Source organism: Typopeltis vanoorti, chromosome 14, assembly GCF_054136105.1.
Source record: "Typopeltis vanoorti isolate ZY-2024b chromosome 14, IOZ_Tvanoo_1.0, whole genome shotgun sequence".
Classification (NCBI taxonomy): Eukaryota; Metazoa; Arthropoda; class Arachnida; order Uropygi; family Thelyphonidae; genus Typopeltis; species Typopeltis vanoorti.
Window position 1 is genome coordinate 60,379,477 of NC_143562.1, and position 20,565 is coordinate 60,400,041.

The following is a 20,565-nucleotide window of genomic DNA, read 5'->3' on the forward strand; positions in this document are numbered from 1 at the left end:
TTTCTAAGTGTTGCAGTGCCAAAATGATTTCATTTTTATTATCAGTCACATCTGGAATTTCCTGATCTGAATTCTTAAAACCACAATGAACAAAGTAGTTTTGCTGCTTATTTCTCGCCAACTATCTGCAACAAATTGTACTGCCTGTAAAATGGTAACCTTTGTGCTGATTTCTTTGGCCACTGAAGATGACATCAGTAGGTTTTCTTCAATTGTTTCAAGGATGTAACATAGAAACTCTGCAATACAATGTCTTCAAAGTTTTTATGATTCCCATGTCCAGTGGATTATCAGGAAGATTCAAGTTGAATGTTTTTCAAACAATCTAGTTAAAGGTGAATCCAGAAGCAGAAGAATTTTTCTTGAATTTGATTGCAATTCTGCATCCCAACTCATTAGCCATTCCTGAAAAATAACAGACGTTATCCATACGTTCTAGTTGGCATAATACAGAACTGGCAAACTGTCCATTCTAAGCTCTTCAAAGCATAAAGGCTCGGCACTTTTTCCAATAATCAACAGTTTTCGTTTGTCACTTCCTGCCATGTTACAGTGGCACAACATAGTAATACGAACCATTGCTTTTTTGTTAACCTGACAGCACTGCAAGTTTATAGCTCAGTGAACCATCTGGTGTGGCATGGTAAAACAGACCTGTTTCATCAGCATCATAGATTTCATCAGGACTAAACTTCTGTAGCAATTTGGGTAGTTTAGTTGATTTCCACTGTTCAGCGCTCGCAGTATCAGCACAGTCCTTCTCACCATGAGCTTCTTAAATTTTATTTAATGTCTGGTTTTCCATCATGATAACTAACCATGGGCTGATGTTCCTCCTGATCAAACTTCTAAAAGTGACTTAAAACAAGCTATAAACAAATTGAAAATGAAAGATTGTCAGAGAATCAAAATTGCAACATGGAATGTGAGAACAATGAACAGATGTGGAAAATTAGAAAATCTCAAACAAGAAATGGACAAAGGAAAAATTGATATCATAGGGCTCTGTGAAGTCAGATAGGAAGGAATAGGTGATTTTTTATAGTGATGGAGTAAGAGTAATTTACTCAGGTGAAGATAAAAGGGAAAAAAGAGTCGCACTTGTTTTTAATAAAAGAACAGCAAAGAGCATCATTGGCATAAAATGTCTGAATGACAAGATTATAGTGGCAAAATTGAAGGCTGAACCAGTGGACATAACAATAATGCAGGTATATATGCCAACAAGTGCCCATTCAGATGAGGAAATAGAGGAAATGTATGAACAACTATAAGAACTAATTAAGGAAGAAAAAAGCAAAGACTATATGATTATAATGGGAGACTGGAATGGAGTTGTGGGAGAAGAGGATAGGAGTGTAGTAGAAAGATACGGACTAGATAATAGAAATGAGAGAGGGGAAAGGTTAGTGGAATTCTGTAAAGAAATTAAGCTAATAATTACGAATACTTGGTTTAAAAAATCTAAGAGAAGACTATACACATGGAAAAAACCAGGAGATATGGAAATGGAAAGGTATCAAATTGATTACATTATAGTAAAGTAAAGATACAAGAATAGTGTAAAAAATGCATGCACGTATCCTGGAGCTATTTACTCTGACCACAACCTACTATTCATAGAAATAAATGTGAAACTAAAGAAAATAAAAGAGGCCATGAAAAGGGAAAAAAAACGGAACTTGGAGAAATTTAAAAAAAGCAAGGAATTTGGAAATAGATTGGAGAAAGAATTAGAGGAAACAAGTTTTGTCAAAACTGAAGATCCCAAAAAGAAATGGGAACAAGTTAAAGAGAAAATAAAGAAGATTGCAGAAGAAGAAATTGGATATGTGAGAGCTAAAAGAATAAAAAAACCTTGGATAACTAATGAGATGATATCTCTAATGGAAGAAAGAAAATGGAAAAATAAAGACACCCCAGAAGGGAAAATACAATATAGAACCCTGAATGGCAAATTGAGAAGGGAAGCAGAAAGAAGTAGAGAAGATTGGCTTAAAAAACAATGTGAAGATATAGAAAATTATGAGAGAGCAGGAAGGTATGATCTTTTTTGTATGAAAAAGCAAGAAGCATGAATCACAAGAGAAATGGAATTCGAGCTAGAGGCATAGAAAATAAGAATGGAGAAATCATAACTGAAGAAGATAAAATCCTAATGAGATGGAAGGAATACATTGAAGATCTATATGACAAGGAAAATAGACCAAATGAGTTGCCATTAGAAGATATAAAGAAGGTAAATGAAGATGATCTAGTCCCAGAGATTTTGAAGACAGAAGTAGAAATGGCCATTAAAGAACTAAAATGTGGAAAGGCAGAAGGAATAGATGAAATACCTGCAGAATTCCTGAAACAACTTCAGAAGAAAGGAACTGAAGAAATAATCAAAATAATAAATTTAATTTATAACAAAGGAGAATTACCAAAAGATTTTATGACCTTAATATTTATACCTATACCAAAGAAAAGTAATGCAGCGAATTGCAAGGATTTTAGAACAATAAGCCTCATTCCCCATACATCAAAAATACTTATGAGAATCTTAACACGAAGAATTGGATCTAAGGTGGAAGAATTTCTTGGAGAAGATCAGTTTGATTTCAGGAAGGGTAGGGAAACAAGAGATGCGATTGGACTGTTAAGAATAGTAAGTGAAAGGAGTCTGGAAGTGAATAAAGAAGTTAATATCTGTTATATAGATTTTCAAAAAGCTTTTGACTTTGTAAAATGGGATGCATGGTGGAAGTAATAGAAAAGACTGGTATAGATTGGAAAGACAGAAGGCTAATTATTTCACTATATATAGGACAAATTGCCATGGTGAGAGACATATATGGTACAACACAACCAGGTATCATTGGACAAGGAGTAAGACAAGACTGTTTTCTGTCACCAATTTTGTTTAACATGTATTCTGAAGCAATGTTAAAAGAAGCACTGGAGAATCTGGAAGAAGGAATAAAGATTGGAGGTAGACAGATATTTGCAATAAGATACGCAGATGAAAAGGCATTATTATCAAGTACTGAAACAGGACTACAACATCTGTTGAACAGATTACTGGAATCTCTGTATCAATTATGGAATGAAAATTAACATAAGAAAAACAAAGGTAATGGAAAATAGCAAGGAAAGAGGCAAATATGGATATCAGAATAAATGGGGAAAATTGAATCAAGTAAAGACATTTAAATATCTAGGAAGTATTATTAGCAGTGATGGAAGATGTAAAAGTGATATAAAAGTAAGAATAGTGATGGGAAGAGATGCCTTTAATAGAAAATGGAATTTATTCAGAAGTAAAATGGATAGAAACCTAAAGAAAAGACTAATAAAATGCTATGTGTGGAGTGTTGCCCTCTATGCAGCTGAAACTTGGACATCGAAGAAAGAAGAAATTAAGATATTGGAAAGCTATGAGATGTGGATTTGGAGAAGGATGGAAAAAAATCAAATGGACAAATAACATAACTAATGAAGAGGTCTTAAAAAGAGTAGAAGAAGAAAGAAGTCTGTTAAGGAGGATAAAAAGAAGAAAGGGAAACTGGATCGGACATATTCTAAGAGGGAATAGAATCATCAGAGATACCATTGAAGGAAAAATAGACAGAAAAAAACCCAGAGGAAAAGTAAGGAAAACAATGCTAAATGACATGCTGAATCGAGACAGGTATACAACCTTGAAAGAGAAGGCTCAGAACAGAAGAGAGTGGAAGAAAAGTTTTTTTGCTACTAAAAGAAGAACCTGTTCAATTGCAGAATACTCAAGAAGAGCTATCTGTAGATTTAAAGCTCACATGGCTTAGCTTTCTAGCCAACTCTTCTGATTTGGTTTTTAACATTTGACCATTAACATGCAAGCCTTGTCCAGTTATAATAGAGAACCATTATTATTATTATGGGCGACTCCAGGGAGTCCTTAGACTCATCGAGAGAGGCCCTAAACATCATGTCCACACAACTATACGACATTCTCACAGTATCTATCATACCTTGCCTTGAACTCACTCACAGTCATAGCACCCACAGCACTCTGGCAGCTTGTTTATCACTCTAAAAGTAAAGAACCCAGCTCTAACACCCTTGCCAACCACACTCTTGCCCAGCTTCCATAGGTGTTCCCTAGTTCTCCCACCACCAGTCCTGATCTCAAAAATATCCTCTGAATTAATCCTATAGAAACCCTTTAGCAATTTGAATGTCTCAATTATATCTCCCCTTTTCGGCCTATCAACTAATTTCTGCAACCCACAAATCTTCAACCTGTTCTCATAAGGTTCATTCCATAGACCTACTATCATCTTGATCACTCGCCTCTGGATCCTCTCCACTTCCTCCCCATCAAGAAGAAACCTAGGTGACCAAATCTGGGCACAGTCGAGATGAGGTCTTATCAAGGCTTGGTACAGAGGTACAATAACTTGCTTGTCTCTGCTCGTCAAAGTATTTTTCAACAACCAAGTGAGTTGATGGAGGATCCATCAACTCACTTGGTTCAAATCAGACATTGAGGAGGATCTCAATCAACCATCGATTGAGATCCTCCTCAATGTCTGGATCCCTGCCTTCTCGCTTCCATTTTTGGGATAGTTCCTGTTATCCATCGTGTGATGCCCATTCTTCTCACAATCTGTTCTGCTTGCCTAACAAATGTGCAATTGTAGATTTTGGAACAATGGTTATCTCTGCCAGCTGAAAATGACCAGTGTTAGACCATTGGCTTTTTATTTTGTCAAGTAAGGTGATTTTATCTGCTAATGTTAGATCTTTCCTTGGCATCTTGACATAGGCCTTATAAAAAATAAAAATAAATTAATTAAATCAGTACACTGTTTGTTCAACTTTTTATTAAAATAATAACACGTTTTAATCAAAAGTATGCTATCTAGCAGTCACCGTAAATAGAATCATTACACTGTTGTTGCTGCCAGTCGGCACTGAGCAACAGCAACACTCTCTATGCAACTTACATGTGCACCATTTACAGCCACTATCCCGATAAAGATGGCCCAAATAAGCAAAGCAACTCTGGGTTATATATTCTATTTGTTTACGTTCTTCAATATTTGTCCAAAATAAATGGCTGCCCCAATTAACTGGAATCTAAACAAATAAATACAATTCTCTACACTAAGCAACTCTCTATCTCTCTAAAGAGACTGACTTCATATTTTCTGTAAAATTAATAGTCAATTAATTTCTAACTTCTCAATACATACAAATAATTAATTAAATGGCCATTCTAAGAATTGAACCCTTATGAGCTAAATAAAACTCTTTTACTCTCTTAACTCACAATTCTGAGATATAACATCAAATACTTTGCAAAACAGACTGACACAGCATTCAGCTGAAAATTCTGTAGTTTCACTTGGCCATATGAGAACTTTTGTAGCACTTATTTTACTATTTTGTTTGTCCATTCGCTCACTCTGCCTTATCTCTCAAATTCCAAAGTTAAAAAGTCTCAATCGATATGTCTCCTTTCAGTAAACAAGTTTATTTAGAACAAAATATTCTCACTAATTGACAAAGGCTTGTCCTTTAATTGAAAATTTTATAGTGGAAAGTAGTTAAAGATTCATAAAAAGTTTTCCAAGATTAGAGAAATTAACCCAGTGGTTTATTAGATTATTAGATCTTTCCAGCTCTCCCCTCCCTGCTTGACTATACTCTTTGCTGGCTAGCATTCCTGTTACCCGGTGACAGCTGTGTTAAAAACAACAATTAACACACTTGTCTGTTACTGATTGCTCGCAAACTGCACATTAATAGTGACATATGAGCACTACTGTAAACAAACATACAATAATATACATAGAGTTATTTTCATGAAACTCCTTAAGGATTATAACATACAGCAAACAAGTTAATTACTTAAATTAATTTAAGTCTCATTTTATTATGCTACCTCTTAACCACATGGCAGCTCCAATAATACTAAGCATATAACTGCTTTACTAAATGCAAAGCAAACACATTTACTTTTAGATTATCTTATCACATAACAAAATGTATTTCTCATTAATGAAATTTTCACTGAACATACATAACACTATAAAAACCAACATAAGTAAAACAGTTATGTGAGATTTTTACCCCCCCCCCCCACCACCACCACTGCATGATTGAATCAATCAATGATTTCTTCAGATTGTGCCAATGGGTTTCTACTGTTTGCTTCTTGTTTTCAAATTCTTGCATTTTTTATCCAATAATATTTGTATGTATGAGTCTACAAAGGACAAAGAACCTGAAGAACTGGATATAATGACTAATTATATGAAGAGCCAAAGGCTTCTTCATATAATTAGAATATAGAAACTATATAAAGTTCGGCGATTCCAAGCATAAGCAAATACCTGGATAGTGCAGCACCTGACCCATTTGGTAGTGCAAACTGAGGCAACTCATAGTAAGGATGGAGCAAGCTCCGATCAGTCAGGTGCTGCACTATCCAGGTATTTGCTTACACTTGGAATTGCCGAACTTTACATAGTTTCTATATTCGGCGTGAAACTCTTTGAGTTTCTTATTCGGCTAAGAAACAATATGGGATGTAATATCCCTTAACTTAAATAAGTTCATGTTGCCAAATTGAAGCCGTTGGCTCTTCATATAATTAGTAATTTATTAGGACACCTTCTTGGCAATTCTCATAGAAGGGATGTAAGTTCTGTTTGCTATAAACTTGGTATTACCTAGGTCTACCTACTCACTGATGAGACCTCAATAAAGGTTGAAACCGGTCTGGGTAGTGACCTTCTCTCATAATGTAGAACAATACTACAGCTCCTAGGAGCTAAGTTCACATTATGGGTAAATATCAAGAATAGTGATTGGAGCTTGCTCCACTATTCTTGGTATTACTTGGTATTCCAACCCCTTACTATGAGTTGCCTCAGTTTGCACTACCAAATGGGTCAGCTGCTGCACTATCCAGGTATTTGCTTACGCTTGGAATCGCCGAACAACTTTATATAGTTTCTATATTCGGCATGAAACTCTTTGAGTTTCTTATTCAGCTAAGAAACAATATGGGATGTAATATCCCTGAACTTAAATGGATATAATGAGATCTGTATTTGTTTTGCTGATGCTCAAATAACCTTCTCCCACTGGATAAATGTTAATGTAGTTCGGCTGAAATTTAGTCACATCGGAATTCCAAAAATAGTGTCTCACACTTGCAATGGCTTTCATGTAGTGGCACAGACCACTTTCCTCTTTACATATCCCTGAATGCAGTGATGTGTAGTCTAAAAGTTAGGCTACACATTCCTGCTGTTACTGACAGGCTACAGCTTAGCCTATCAGTAACAGTCCTGACACTGCATAATGATGACAGCACAGTTCAAGACTAGTATCTTGGATGAGTCAAAAGATTGGAAATAGAGATAAGAGTTACTGGTTTGATATATGGTTTAACCACCCAACTGGCCAAGACGTATATACATCCATGGATGCAAAGTGTATATTAAAATTGTAATACCATTGATATTATATTGAAATATATGATGGTAGAGGAGTGATGTATTTTATCCATATTGACAGCAATGTGGTTAAAACTGGTGTGAAAGTTATTTAGTAATTTGGCTATCTTTTCAAACAAACTGCATGGAAACAAACTATATGAAAAGGAAATAATTTTGCAATCACGTTGTATGTTTTGCATGGTGGGAATAAACAAATCTATTTCTCTATCATTGCAAAATCATTAGAAACTATAGTAAAATCTTGCTATAGAAAACCCATATAGTACACAAAAATATGTTAATGTTACTCTCATAGAAATGTTAATGTTATGTTATGGAATTCTAGTTTCCCTCAGAATAGCACTGTGCTTATGGGCTTTGGTCAACTTCTCTGTGGTTTGTTACAGTGAATTATTCGGTTAGTGGTGTTTGCTATAGTGAGCTAACTGCGTTTCCATTCCTTATATCCGACCTACATCTGAAAAGATGACCAAGTACATACTGAATAAATATAATCTTCGCATCCATTTTCAACCACAACCAGCAAATCATTATATGTTCTCCTAAGACAAATGTCATATTCTGAGAACATCCAAGAGAGTGTGAAATGGCTTGTACCTATAGCTTAGCCTGTTATGGACAGACATGACCCTCAACAAATATAGCTGCATTAATTATCCAAAATATGGAAGACTCATTTGAAGACCACTTTCAACAGAATCCTATGGAATCCTCCAGGCCTGGAGGGCTCCATCATAGGATAGTCATGGTTGTTTGGGATTATGATTGAAACAACTAAGGCTATGAGACCAAGGTATTATACTGCTAATTGGATATGTTCATTTGGCCAATTTGCTTGTTTTGAGTGATGAAAAACCCAGAATTTCTGGAAGGGTTTAAATTTACAATTTTTAAATTATTTATAACAATTAACTTCTTTTCTGTGACAGGTATTTTGTGCTCCAAGGATGGTGGTTTGAAATTCAGCAAAATGTCAGCAGAAGAATGAATGATCATACTTATTTTGCTATTGAGCAATACGATTAAAAAGTCTACATGAAAGGTGTCACAATGATAGTGTAATTACTCTTTCCATTCCATCTCTATTAATTGATGCCTATCAACTTTGATACACAAGAAACACTGAAGTTAGTACAGGAGAAAAGAATGTTGAAGATAAGAAGGGATACATCAGAACAAATAGAAGAAAGTGTAATGAGGTGAAAAAAGCAGCCAGAATGGATAAAATGAAATGGTTAGAAGCTCAATGCAACAATATAGAACAGTACTATGAAGAGCATAAAACAAGGGAGGTATACAAAATGATCAGAACCATTAATAGAAAGTGACAACCAAAACAGACCACAATTAAAGATGAAAAAGGCAAAGTATTGATGAATAAAGAAAAAATTGTACAGCGGTGGACAAGATACTGTAGTGAGTTATATGAAGAAAAATTAGATTCAGATAGCATTGGGAAACTGACTGAAGAATTGAAGCAAATATCACCACCAGGTAATGAGCATGATATGGACAATTTAAGAGGAGAGGTAGAAAAAGCAATAGGATGGCTAAAACACAACAAGAGTCCTGGTAACGATAACATTACTGGAGAAATGATTAAACATGGTGGTGAAAGTATGGTTACAGAAATGCATCAACTATGTAATATGGTATGGAAAGAAGGGAACATGCCAGAGGAGTGGGTGAAATCAATATTAGTGACACTATACAAGAAAGGAAATAAGCTAGAATGTAAAAATTATAGAACAATTGCCTTGATAAGTCACCTCGGTAAAGTGATGATGATCATATTGACAGAAAGATTGAGAACACAATTGGAAGCATACCCTGCAGACGAGCAAGCAGGATTTAGGAAGGATAGAACTACAATTCAACAGCTTTTGACAATGAGGTTAATAGCAGAGAAAGCTAGGAGAAAAAACAAAAACATATATACTTGCTTTGTTGATTTTCAGAAAACATTTGACAGTATTGACCAGAAAGTGACATTAGCGGTTCTGGAATCCTATGGAATTGATAAAAAACTAATAGCTATATTAAAAAATGTTTATCAGAATGCAGTTGCAGCAGTTAGAATAGATAATAATTTGGGGAAATCGTTTAAAACAAGCAGAGGTACTAGACAGGGAGACCCAATATCACCAAGCATTTTCATTGCACATTTAGAAAGAGCAATGGACAAATTGAAGGAAGATGCCAAAGGAATATCTGTACACGGAATGAGAATTAACAATCTGAGATTTGCAGATGACATTGTTATTATTGAAGAAGATGAAAGAGAACTACAAAAAATACTGGAACTGTTAAATGAGGAAGGGAAGAGATTTGGACTTATGAACTTGGAAAAAACAAAGACAATGGTATTTGGTGAGAAGAACATGAAACAAAAGATACAAGTGGATGGGACTGATATAGAAAATGTAGAACAATTCACATATTTGGGAAGTAAACTGACATATGACTTGGACTGTAAAAAAGAAATAAAGATCAGGATTGCAAAGGGAAGAACAAATCTGAAGGCCATGGATAACATCTGGAAAAGTAAAATGATCAGTCTGCAAACAAACTAAGAGTATTGGAAACATACATCTTCAGCGGTGTACTGTACGGATCTGAAACGTTGTTAATAAATAAAGAATCAAGAAAAAGAATTTTGGCATTTGAAAGAACTTATTACAGGAAGATTCTAAGAATAGGATGGGTACAGAAAATCACCAATGAAGAGCTCTATCAGAAGATACAACCAAAAGAGAATCTAATGCAGAAGATTATAAAATGGAAGCTGCAATTATTTGGTCACATCTGTAGAATGAGTGAGGACCAGAAGATAAAGACATTTATGTTTGGTATTTTGGATGGTTTAAACAGAAGAGGTAAACCATACAGAGAATGGATAGACGATATAAAAGACTGGTGTGGAATGGGTGTACAAAAACTGCGACACTGTGCACTGGACAAAGAAAGGTGGAAGAAGATAGGATAGTGAAACAGGCATCAGACATCAACGGGCAGTGAGCCCATGGTTTGTGATGATGGTTCGTGATGATATCAACTTTGGCTGTCTGAATTTCAACACTTGCAATGAAATGCAAATGGTGTCATACGGGCTATCACACATTTTGGATGGTTTAAACAGAAGAGGTAGACCATACAGAGAATGGATAGACGATATAAAAGACTGGTGTGGAATGGGTGTACAAAAACTGCGACACTGTGCACTGGACAAAGAAAGGTGGAAGAAGATAGGATAGTGAAACAGGCATCAGACATCAACAGGCAGTGAGCCCATGGTTTGTGATGATGGTTCGTGATGATATCAACTTTGGCTGTCTGAATTTCAACACTTGCAATGAAATGCAAATGGTGTCATACGGGCTATCACACACACGCACAGACAAAAAGTACTGGTTTTCCATTTTCAGTACAATAATACTATCTAGATGTCAAAAGAAATTGCTGAATCCACAATTTTCCAACCTTACATGATAAGATTCAATAGTTATTTTACTTCACAATTTGAACTTTATTTTAAAATAAACAGATAAATGCATATTATAGATAGAACTCTCAAAATGCCTCCAGAGGCCCTATGAGAGAACAAAAGGTGATGGGAATGTAGCTGGTCCATAGTTTTCTATCTTCATGGGTAAAACCAGTTGTCTATGAAAAGGGAATAGTATACCCACACACAAAATCACACTGACATTCTCCTAAAAACTTCTCTTAATTCAGTATTCAATATATGTTTATTATAACTTAATGCAATATAAGGCTTGTGCCTCAAGAGTTGACTCACTGGTGCATTACTCTTAAGATACAATCCCACAGGTTCTGCATGTCCTCTTTCATTCTAGTACACAGAAAGGCTAATTGTTGGTATACCAATGAAAGAAAGGTTTCTAGATTAAACAGGGATGTTAATATGTTAATACTTTCATTTTACTTTTCAAGAAATGCCATAAACTACTTATGACATTAATGGGTATTTATCTGTGCAAAATATATTCTTCTAAAATTAATATTACAAGTACATTACTGTACATTAATTTCTTAAGCAATTTATTTGATTATAATATTCTGTTAAGATATTTAAATATCTTAACATGATTCTGTTTACAGAAGATATTCTTGTTACTTTAGGTGAAAATGAAATGAAAGATAAATAAAAATATTGTTATGTTGAAAATCATGTTAAGATATTTAAATATCTTAATTCATTATTCAAAACAACAAATTGAAACATACCAATCTTGTTGAGTTCTGCAACCAACTCTGCTACTGAGGCAATCACCTGAGGGGATAGTTTATGTATTGATTGTAAAAGAGAGCTTAGTATCTCAGTAATGCCAACTTTAACTACTTGTTCCACCAACATTTTTTTATTAGCACCTGTAATTCAAGTTATTAACCATAAGAAATTCAAGCAATTTATAAATCTTTTGTAGAATTAGTAACATTATAAATCTAGAATATGTAAAAGAAATTTTACAATTTGAAATTTCCATTTAACAGTACATTAGACTATTATATTGAGATAATTATTACTCAGAAATAAAAGAACTAATATCTATTGTAATAATTAACCTTAATGGAATATAACAGTCATGTAAGGACCTATATTAACAAATCAGATATCATAATCTATATAAGTATGCTGAAGTTAAGAGATGTCATATTTATAATCTGTCCACTTCAAGCCGATATAATTTAAATCTCTGAATCAACTGAATTAAGTGATCTGTTTACACATATAAATGATAAAATGGAGAACATTGCCTTAATTTATGAAGATCTGAAGTATTGTACAAATTACAGTGACTTTTTCTAATACTTAATTTTTAAGACAAGAAATGCCATATGCTATAACTGACAAATTACTTTTTTTTGCTCAAAAAAAGTAGTAATCTTACTTTTTCAAGTTTGGATTCCACAACTCCTATTATTCTGTAATATAGATGAACATACTACCAGTACCTGGGAATACCAAGAAATTGTGCTATACTCAAGGATATGAAAATTATTTAAAGTTGGTTGAGTTGTGGTTTATTGGCACAAGGACAGCAAAGATTATACTGTACCATATCAAAGGTTACAACAGTACACAAAATATTAACAAATAGTCATAAAGAGATAAATTAGTAAATAATGTTATGTACAAAAATATAACTAAATAAATAAAGAAGAAATACAGTATCTATAGATAAATAGAATTTATAATCAAATGTGTTTGTATAAATTAATTCTTTGTAAAAATTTAAAAACAGCATGCAATTTGTCTGAGTCAGATAACATTTGCCTCAGTGTATATAGGTGGGTCCAGATAAGTAAAAATTTCATTCCTCTCTCATGTGAAGTGCTGGCAATCCACAAGAATATGACAAATGGTGAGATGCATGTTACATTTTTCAAACATAAGTGGGTCAAGCCCTTATTAAATAAAAATACATAAGATGACTTGCTAGGCTCCTATATAATGCCTAGCAAGGACAACTACCTCTTCTGTTTTTACATTGACTAGACTGCCAATGAGTGATTGGCAGGTTAGTCAATTTGTTTGTCAGTGTTTCCTGCCATGATAACTGACATTGAGTAATTAGCATTGGTTTTATAACCTGTCTATAGTATGTATATGGAACTTTCAAACACTATGTCAAAAAGTGACTATATACACTTAGTTGAGACTTAGATTAAACAAGTTCATCAGAGACAATGCCAGTTCGCCTCCACATTCTCATAGCACATGAGCAGACATACTGTTTAGGACAACTGCTGTATTCACATTGATATTTTTCAATATACTGAGTATCATCTACCTCAGTAACTGCAAAGTCACCACCTGGATGATATACCCTTGCAAAGCGATCAGTTAGTAACTGAACTATTTCTTCTGCTATAGTCATTTCTCTACTATCAGCACTGAGTAAACTTATCTTGCCATGCAGCAAAAAAAAAAATTCTTTTGGATTTACTTTGGCCTGCTCAGCTAATTTTCTCAAAATCTGATTTAGTCTGCTTTATCATACTAGTTACTCTTCTTGTTTGTGCTTTATGTGGCTCATTGGCAAAATCATGTTGTTGTTTATATTCCTTCCAAGATGCTTTCTTTTTTGGCAGCTCCTGCTTTATATTATTATTATTATTATACTATTATTATTATTCAGGCCTCCATGGAGTCAAAGACTCATCGTGGGAGGTCCTTCCTAAGAACATAAAGTCTGTCAAGACTCATCGAGGGGAGGTTACCTCTAAGAAACACAAAGTCTATCATACCACTCCTTAAACTCATTGACCGTTCTCGCCCTCACCACTCTATCAGGCAATGCATTCCATGGCTCAACCACCCTCCATACAAAGAAATCACTCCTCATCCTCTTGCTCACAGTTTCCTTTTGTAACTTCCAGGGATGGCCTCTTGTCATCACTCCTTCCTGCTGTTCAACCAAGTGAAAGAACTCCCCAGTGTCAACCCTGTAACCACCTCTCAACAGTTTAAAAGTTTCAATCATATCACCTCTCCTTCTTCTATCCACCAAACTCTGCAGTCAACATTCCCTCAGCCGATTCTCATAACTAACCTTGTACAGTCCTGAAACCATCTTTGTCATCCATCTTTGTATTTTTTCCACAGTTAATTTATCCCCTTCAAATCCTGCGGACCAAATCTGAGAACAATAATCCAAGTGTGGTCTGATCAGAGACTTATACAACGGAATGATAACCCTCTTATCTCTGCAGGTCAGTGTCCTTCTCATAATTGCAGCAATCCTCTGTGTTACCTTCACCACCTTTGCAATATGTGCCCTAAACTTCAGGTTTCTATCAATCATCAACCCCAGATCTCTTGTCTCCCCAACTTCCTCCAGTATAACTCCTCCCATACAGTATGCAGCATCCCATCGATGTTTCCCAAACCTCAAGACCTTACATTTTGCTGCATTAAACTGACACCCCCTTTCATTTGCCCATCTATCTAGCTTATTCAAATCCTCTTGCAGGGCTACCACATCTGCACACAACTGAATATCCCCTTGCAATCCACTGGCAATGTCATTGATATAAAGGTTAAACAATATAGGTCCTAGTACTGAGCCCTGTGGGACCCCACTTGTAACCTTCTGTCTCCTTGAAACTGCTCCACCATACACAACTCTCTGATACCTATCAGACAGCCAATCCTGAATCCAGTTGACCAATCTGACATCCAGATCCATGTGTTGCAACTTAAATATCAGCTTATCATGTGGCACCCTGTCAAATGCCTTTGCTAAGTCTAAGAAAATTGCAGTATATGCCTTTCCCTCATCTAATGTTCTTGTAACTTTATTATAAAAAGCTAGCATATTGCTAAAACAAGAGCGCCCTTTCACAAATCCATGTTAACTCTCACAGATAACATTACCCTTATCTGCCCAGTGCTGTATACGGTCCCTCACTACTTTCTCCAAGATCTTAACAACTACTGATGACACACAGACCGGTCTATAATTAGACACTTCCAGTCTATTACCACCCTTATGCAATGGCACTATCTTACCTTCCTTCCATTCCCTGGGCATTTTTGCCGAAGCCAGACTTTCATTGAAAAGCCAGGTTAAAGGCACTGTCAGTTCCCTAGCACATTCTCTCAAAACTCATGGTGAAATACCATCCAGTCCAAAAGCTTTATTGACATCCAGAGTTCTCAGTATCTGAAACACACTTTCCTCCTGTACCTCTAAACCTTGAACCTGCCCTATCCCTCTAGCATTAAAACTGACTCCTCCAGGATGAAATACTCCAATAAAGTGGTCATTGAACAATTCCACTATGTCCTCTGCATCAGTCACTCTATTCCCATTTTTATCCCACAATATCATTCTTCCACAGTCATTTCTCCTCCTACTGGCCACATAGCTAAAAAATTCCCTAGGATTTTCTTTGGATCTCAGGGCCAATCTCCTCTCATATTCCAGTTTCGCTTTCCTTACCACATTAGTCACTCTTCTGGCTTGTGTCTTATATTCTTCACACATCCTCTCTTCACCTGTCTCCTTATATTTCTTCCATAGCCTCTTTTTCACATGCAATTCCTGTTTAATATTGTTTGTCATCCACTTTACTCCAAATTGTGTCCTCTTCTTCACTCGTGGTAATACAACTTACCATTGCTGCTAACAAATATTCTTTCACAATTTCCCACGCACTAACGATATTCCGGCCTTCCAATTCCTCCCTCCATGAAACTTCCCGAAGTTGACGTCTAAGACTATTATAATCACCTGCATTATAATTCCACATAAGTTCCCGTCTCTTTGATACTCCTGCATGTCTATTCATTTTCCAAGTCAAAACCATATGGTCACTCTCTCCAACTGGTGGGAGAGATGTCATCTCCGTTATTATCAACTCTTCTGATGCTATAACCAAATCTAAAACTCTTGAACCTCTTGTTTCCTCTGTTACATGTTGCCTAAGACATTTGTCCCTCAAGAATTCTAGAAATTCCATTCCACTATTGCTACATGCATCTTCCTCTCTCCAATTTATACTACTGTAGTTAAAATCTCCCATAACAATCATTCTTCTTGCACTTGCCAAACTTAGCTGTCTAAATATCTCCTGGTCCCCATCCTACGTGCTCCTGGGTCTGTAGCAACACCCCACTAAATATCCTGTCTTGCCTACCTCTACCTCACACCATATGCTCTCAAAATCATTTGTCTCACTTCCTTCCGAAGCGTCCACTCTTAGAGGACATAGGTCATCACTTTCATAAGCAGTACCCCACCACCACGCTTTCCCCTCCTATCCTGACGAAAAATGCTATACCCAGCGACTTCTATTCCTGTTATTATATCCCCTTCTGTCAACCACGTCTCAGTGATCCCAATAATTTTTGGCCAGGCTGATGCTATCTGCGCCACCAATTCCTCTCCCTTATTGCGGATACTCCTGGCATTAGTATAAAGCATATAAATGCCATTGTTTCTATACCCGGCATTATCCCTTCTAGACTCCACTGGGCTCAGTGTTACCTGACATCGTCTCCCTTCTCCCAAGTATCCATTCCCACAAGAGGCCACCCTTGCTATCATCCTCCCTGGGACACACTGACTCGTTCAGAACAGCAATCTCTCCAGATGCCTACGTCCTTCCTCATTCAAATATAAACGGTCTCTCGCATACAATTCCTCTCTTTCCTCAAACACACTCCAAGCATCCACATATACCAGTCCTCTCTTGTCACACATTCTTGCTATTATGCCATTCAATATCACTGCTCTTCTGCTCAGCTCATCATTATCATACCTAGGCAACACACACACTATTTTTCCTCTCTCTGTCTTCTTCCATACAGTCTCAAGCAAAAACCTCATATCTCTCGCTGCCCGACTTACATTACCACTCAAGTCATTCGTTCCTACCATCACAATCATCTCATCCACCCTTTCGTCTCTCTTAATTACCATAGCCACCCTTTCTATTGTTCCTCCTGGCAAACACTCCTCACGCATCTTATCTTGAACACCACGGATCATTGAGTCGCCATACATTATACCTCTTACCATTCCCTCTCTTCTATTGTTTCCATTCTCTCCTCTTCTTTCATTCTCATAGGACTCTCTCATTCCCTCTCCTCTACTGCTATTCTCTCTTCTAGCATTCCCATACCTCTCTCTCCTACTGTTTCCATTCTCTCCTCTTCTAGCACTCCCATACATCTCTCTCATTCCCTCTCTCCTACTGTTTCCATTTTCTCCACTTCTAGCACTTCCATATCCCTCTCTCATTCTGTCTCTCCTACTGTTTCCATCCTCTCGTCTTCTAGCATTCCCATACCTCTCTCTCTCTCATTCCATCTCTCCTACCGTTTCCATTCTCTCCTCTTCTAGCACCTTCCATATCTCTCTCTCATTCCATCTCTCCTACCGTTTCCATTCTCTCCTCTTCTAGCACCTTCCATATCTCTCTCTCATTCCATCTCTCCTACTGTTTCCATCTCTCGTCTGCTAGCATTCCCATACCTCTCTCTCATTCCCTCTCTTCTACTGTTTCCATTCTCTCCTCTTCTAGCACCCCCATACCTCTCACTCATACTCCCTAAATTCTCTCTCTCTCCTGCTCTGATTCTCCTTGCATTTATCTCTTCCATTCTCCTAATCTTATCTTTCATACTTCTGCTCTCATTCACAAGACATTCCACCTCCTCTTTCAACTCATCTATCTCCCTCTGCAGGTCAGTCACTCTTAATCTAAATTCACTCTCCCAAACAAAACCATCTCCTAAACTTTCACAGTCACTCACACCTTCCACACTATCAACTATTATTTTCTCATTCATATATATCTTTTTTTCATTCTCTCCTATCACACTACTTGTCTTCCTACATTCATTCCCCGTTCCTGGAGCAACAAAGTCGGATATCGATATTTCTAATGCACTTATTTCCTCCAACTGCCTGCATTTTGCGCATATACGCTCTCCGCTCTCTTTCACAAGCCACATATCTAATTCCCGAGACGCATACATGCTGCAAGTACTGCATGCCACAAAGTCCTTTTTGATATTTCTAATAATTGAGTTCTTAAATGGCGGAGGACTTGGCGATACGCCACTTGCGACTGCTGCTGAATCCATCATCATTCCTTACTGCCGAGTAGCGTAATCGTTAATTATTCAATTAATAAATTCCGTTAAATAAATAGAAAAAAAAAAAGTACAAACAATTACAAGCAAAATAAAACATTTAAGTACACTAAATAAAATGAAATATAACTAAATACAGTAATGAAAACTTAGTTTCGTTTTGTCTTCCACCGTTATGCATTCGATTCTGAAGGTAACCAAAATATATTATATCGCGACAGCAACTAACTTCCAAAAAACAACCACTGAAGTACACTCGTATTCAGAGAAACAATTTAGCACTCAAAAACGTAGAAAAACGGGGAAAAAAAAAAACGGACTATTCAATTAAAAATCACTTTCTTCTACACAGCTCAAATTCTATGCTAGTCATCCACTTAATCTCTATTTGGTTTATCCTCCTGACCTGTGTATGCACTCTGACTGCCTTGCTCAAACAATCCTTGACCACTTCCCATGCGCTAATGACATTCCTTCTGTGTAGTTTCTTATGCAATGGCACTACTCCAAGTTGTCTCCTAAGTTTGTCATAATTACCATCTTTTGTAGTTCCACATATACCCTTTCTTGACCGAAATTTCCATACGTTGAGCAAACCTCCCAGGACAAGACTGCATGGTCACTTTCCCTGATTAGAGTAGAGTTGCTACTGTAGTTATAGATAAATCTTTTGATGTTATTACCTTGATTCAACAATCCCAAATCACTTGTCCCCTACATTATGTGCTGTTTCGGTAACTATCCGTTAGTAACTTTATCAATTCAATTTCCATTTTGCCATGTTCCCTTTCCTGCTTCCAATCTATATCCCCATAGTTGAAGTCTCCATGATAATTGCTTGGAGTGCACTTATTGTGCTAATCTGCCAATGCATGTCATCCACATCTTCTTCTGGACATCCAGGTCTATAGCAGTACCAACAATATATTTTGTCCTATTCACCTCTGTCTCACACCATCACCATCATCAAATTCCTGCCATGTACCCTCAGGGGGGTGTACAGGATATGATAGTACTACATGTAAAATTTACATCATTACTAACTTCCTATCTACAATTTTCCTACAAATCAGTCTGTTACTTGTCAAGACTCCAACATTCATCATCATCATACATATCAAGGATTTAGGCCTAGCATGGCCTGTTCCGGCCTTAGACGTCATCATTGAATCGTTTAAGAGGACGTCCTGATTTTCTTTTTCCTAATGGCTTGTACTTTAAGGCTTGTTTTGGTAATCTTTCTGTTTTCATTCTTTGAACGTGTTCCATCCATTTATGTTAATATTTTTTTAATTTTTTCTATTACTGGTTCTTGGTTTAATTCTTTCATTATATCTTCGTTTCTTTGGTGATCAAATAGGGTATACTTTGGTGATCAATAGGGTATACAACAGCAGAAATGAAGTTTATGAGAAAAACTGCCCTATCAAATAGGGCAGTTTTTCTCATAAACTTCATTTCTGCTGTTATTAATCTTTGTTTGTCTTTTTGTTTTATTGTCCAGATTTCGCTTCCATACATTAAGACCTGTGTAATAACAGGTGTAATTAGAGTTAATTACACCTGTTATTTTTAAATACTTTGCAATTTTTACATTTATATCTTTTTCATTTTCATATGTGATCATACATCATAGGTAGTTAAATGAATTCACCTGTTCTAAGATTTTGTTATCTATTACTATTTTAGTTCTTGCTGGATCTTGTCCTTTAAAGGCCATAGTTTTTGATTTTTCTGTTGATATTATCATACCATAATCTTTAGATATCTCATTTAGATTTAAAATAGCTTTCTGTAAGTTATCTTCAGAATTTGTAATTATTATTTGGTCGTCTGCAAAGAGGAGAGTGTTTAAGTTAACTGTAGGTTGTCCAACATTGTCAGATCTTATCTTTCTATTGTCTAAGGCACTTTGTACCGTATCAATCCACCTATATCTTGGTCTTCCTCTGGGTCGTCTTCCTGCCAACCTGGCAGAGAACACTTGTTTTGCTAATCTTTCTTCATCCATTCTGTTCAAGTGACCATACCACCTGAGATTAGCTCTGCTAACGCATTTCTGGATGCTGACAATGTCAAGTTCTTTCCTAATATCCTCATTTTTAACATGATATTGCCATTGATGCCATCTGTTCACGCCTATAATCTTTCTCAGGACTCTCATATATGCTGTCTCTAGTCTTTGGTCAAGTGGTTTACTTCTAACCCAGCTCTCAGATCCATAAGTTAAAACTGGTTTGAACACCGTCTTGTATACAGCTAATTTAGTGTTCCGACTAATTTCTCTCTTATTCCATATGAATTTATTCAATTGACTACCTACCATACCAGCTTTATTGATTCTGTTGTCTATTTCTATATTTAATTTACCACCTTCACTAAAAATCGTGCCTAAGTAGCTGAAATGTTTCACTTGTTCCACAGGTTCTCCGTTCA

The 20,565-nt window shown here is 36.2% G+C and overlaps 1 protein-coding gene across 1 annotated transcript in view; it reads right to left on the reverse strand.

Moving 5' to 3' along the window:
- The window catches only part of LOC150099524 (rap1 GTPase-GDP dissociation stimulator 1-like), a 252,559-nt gene extending 240,682 nt beyond the window's left edge, over positions 1 to 11,877 (reverse strand). The window contains exon 1 of the mRNA XM_090403451.1: positions 11,748 to 11,877. Within this exon, the coding sequence (XP_090259577.1) occupies positions 11,748 to 11,877 (130 nt within the window). The remainder of the gene's footprint in view (positions 1 to 11,747) is intronic.
- Positions 11,878 to 20,565: the final 8,688 nt, after the last annotated feature.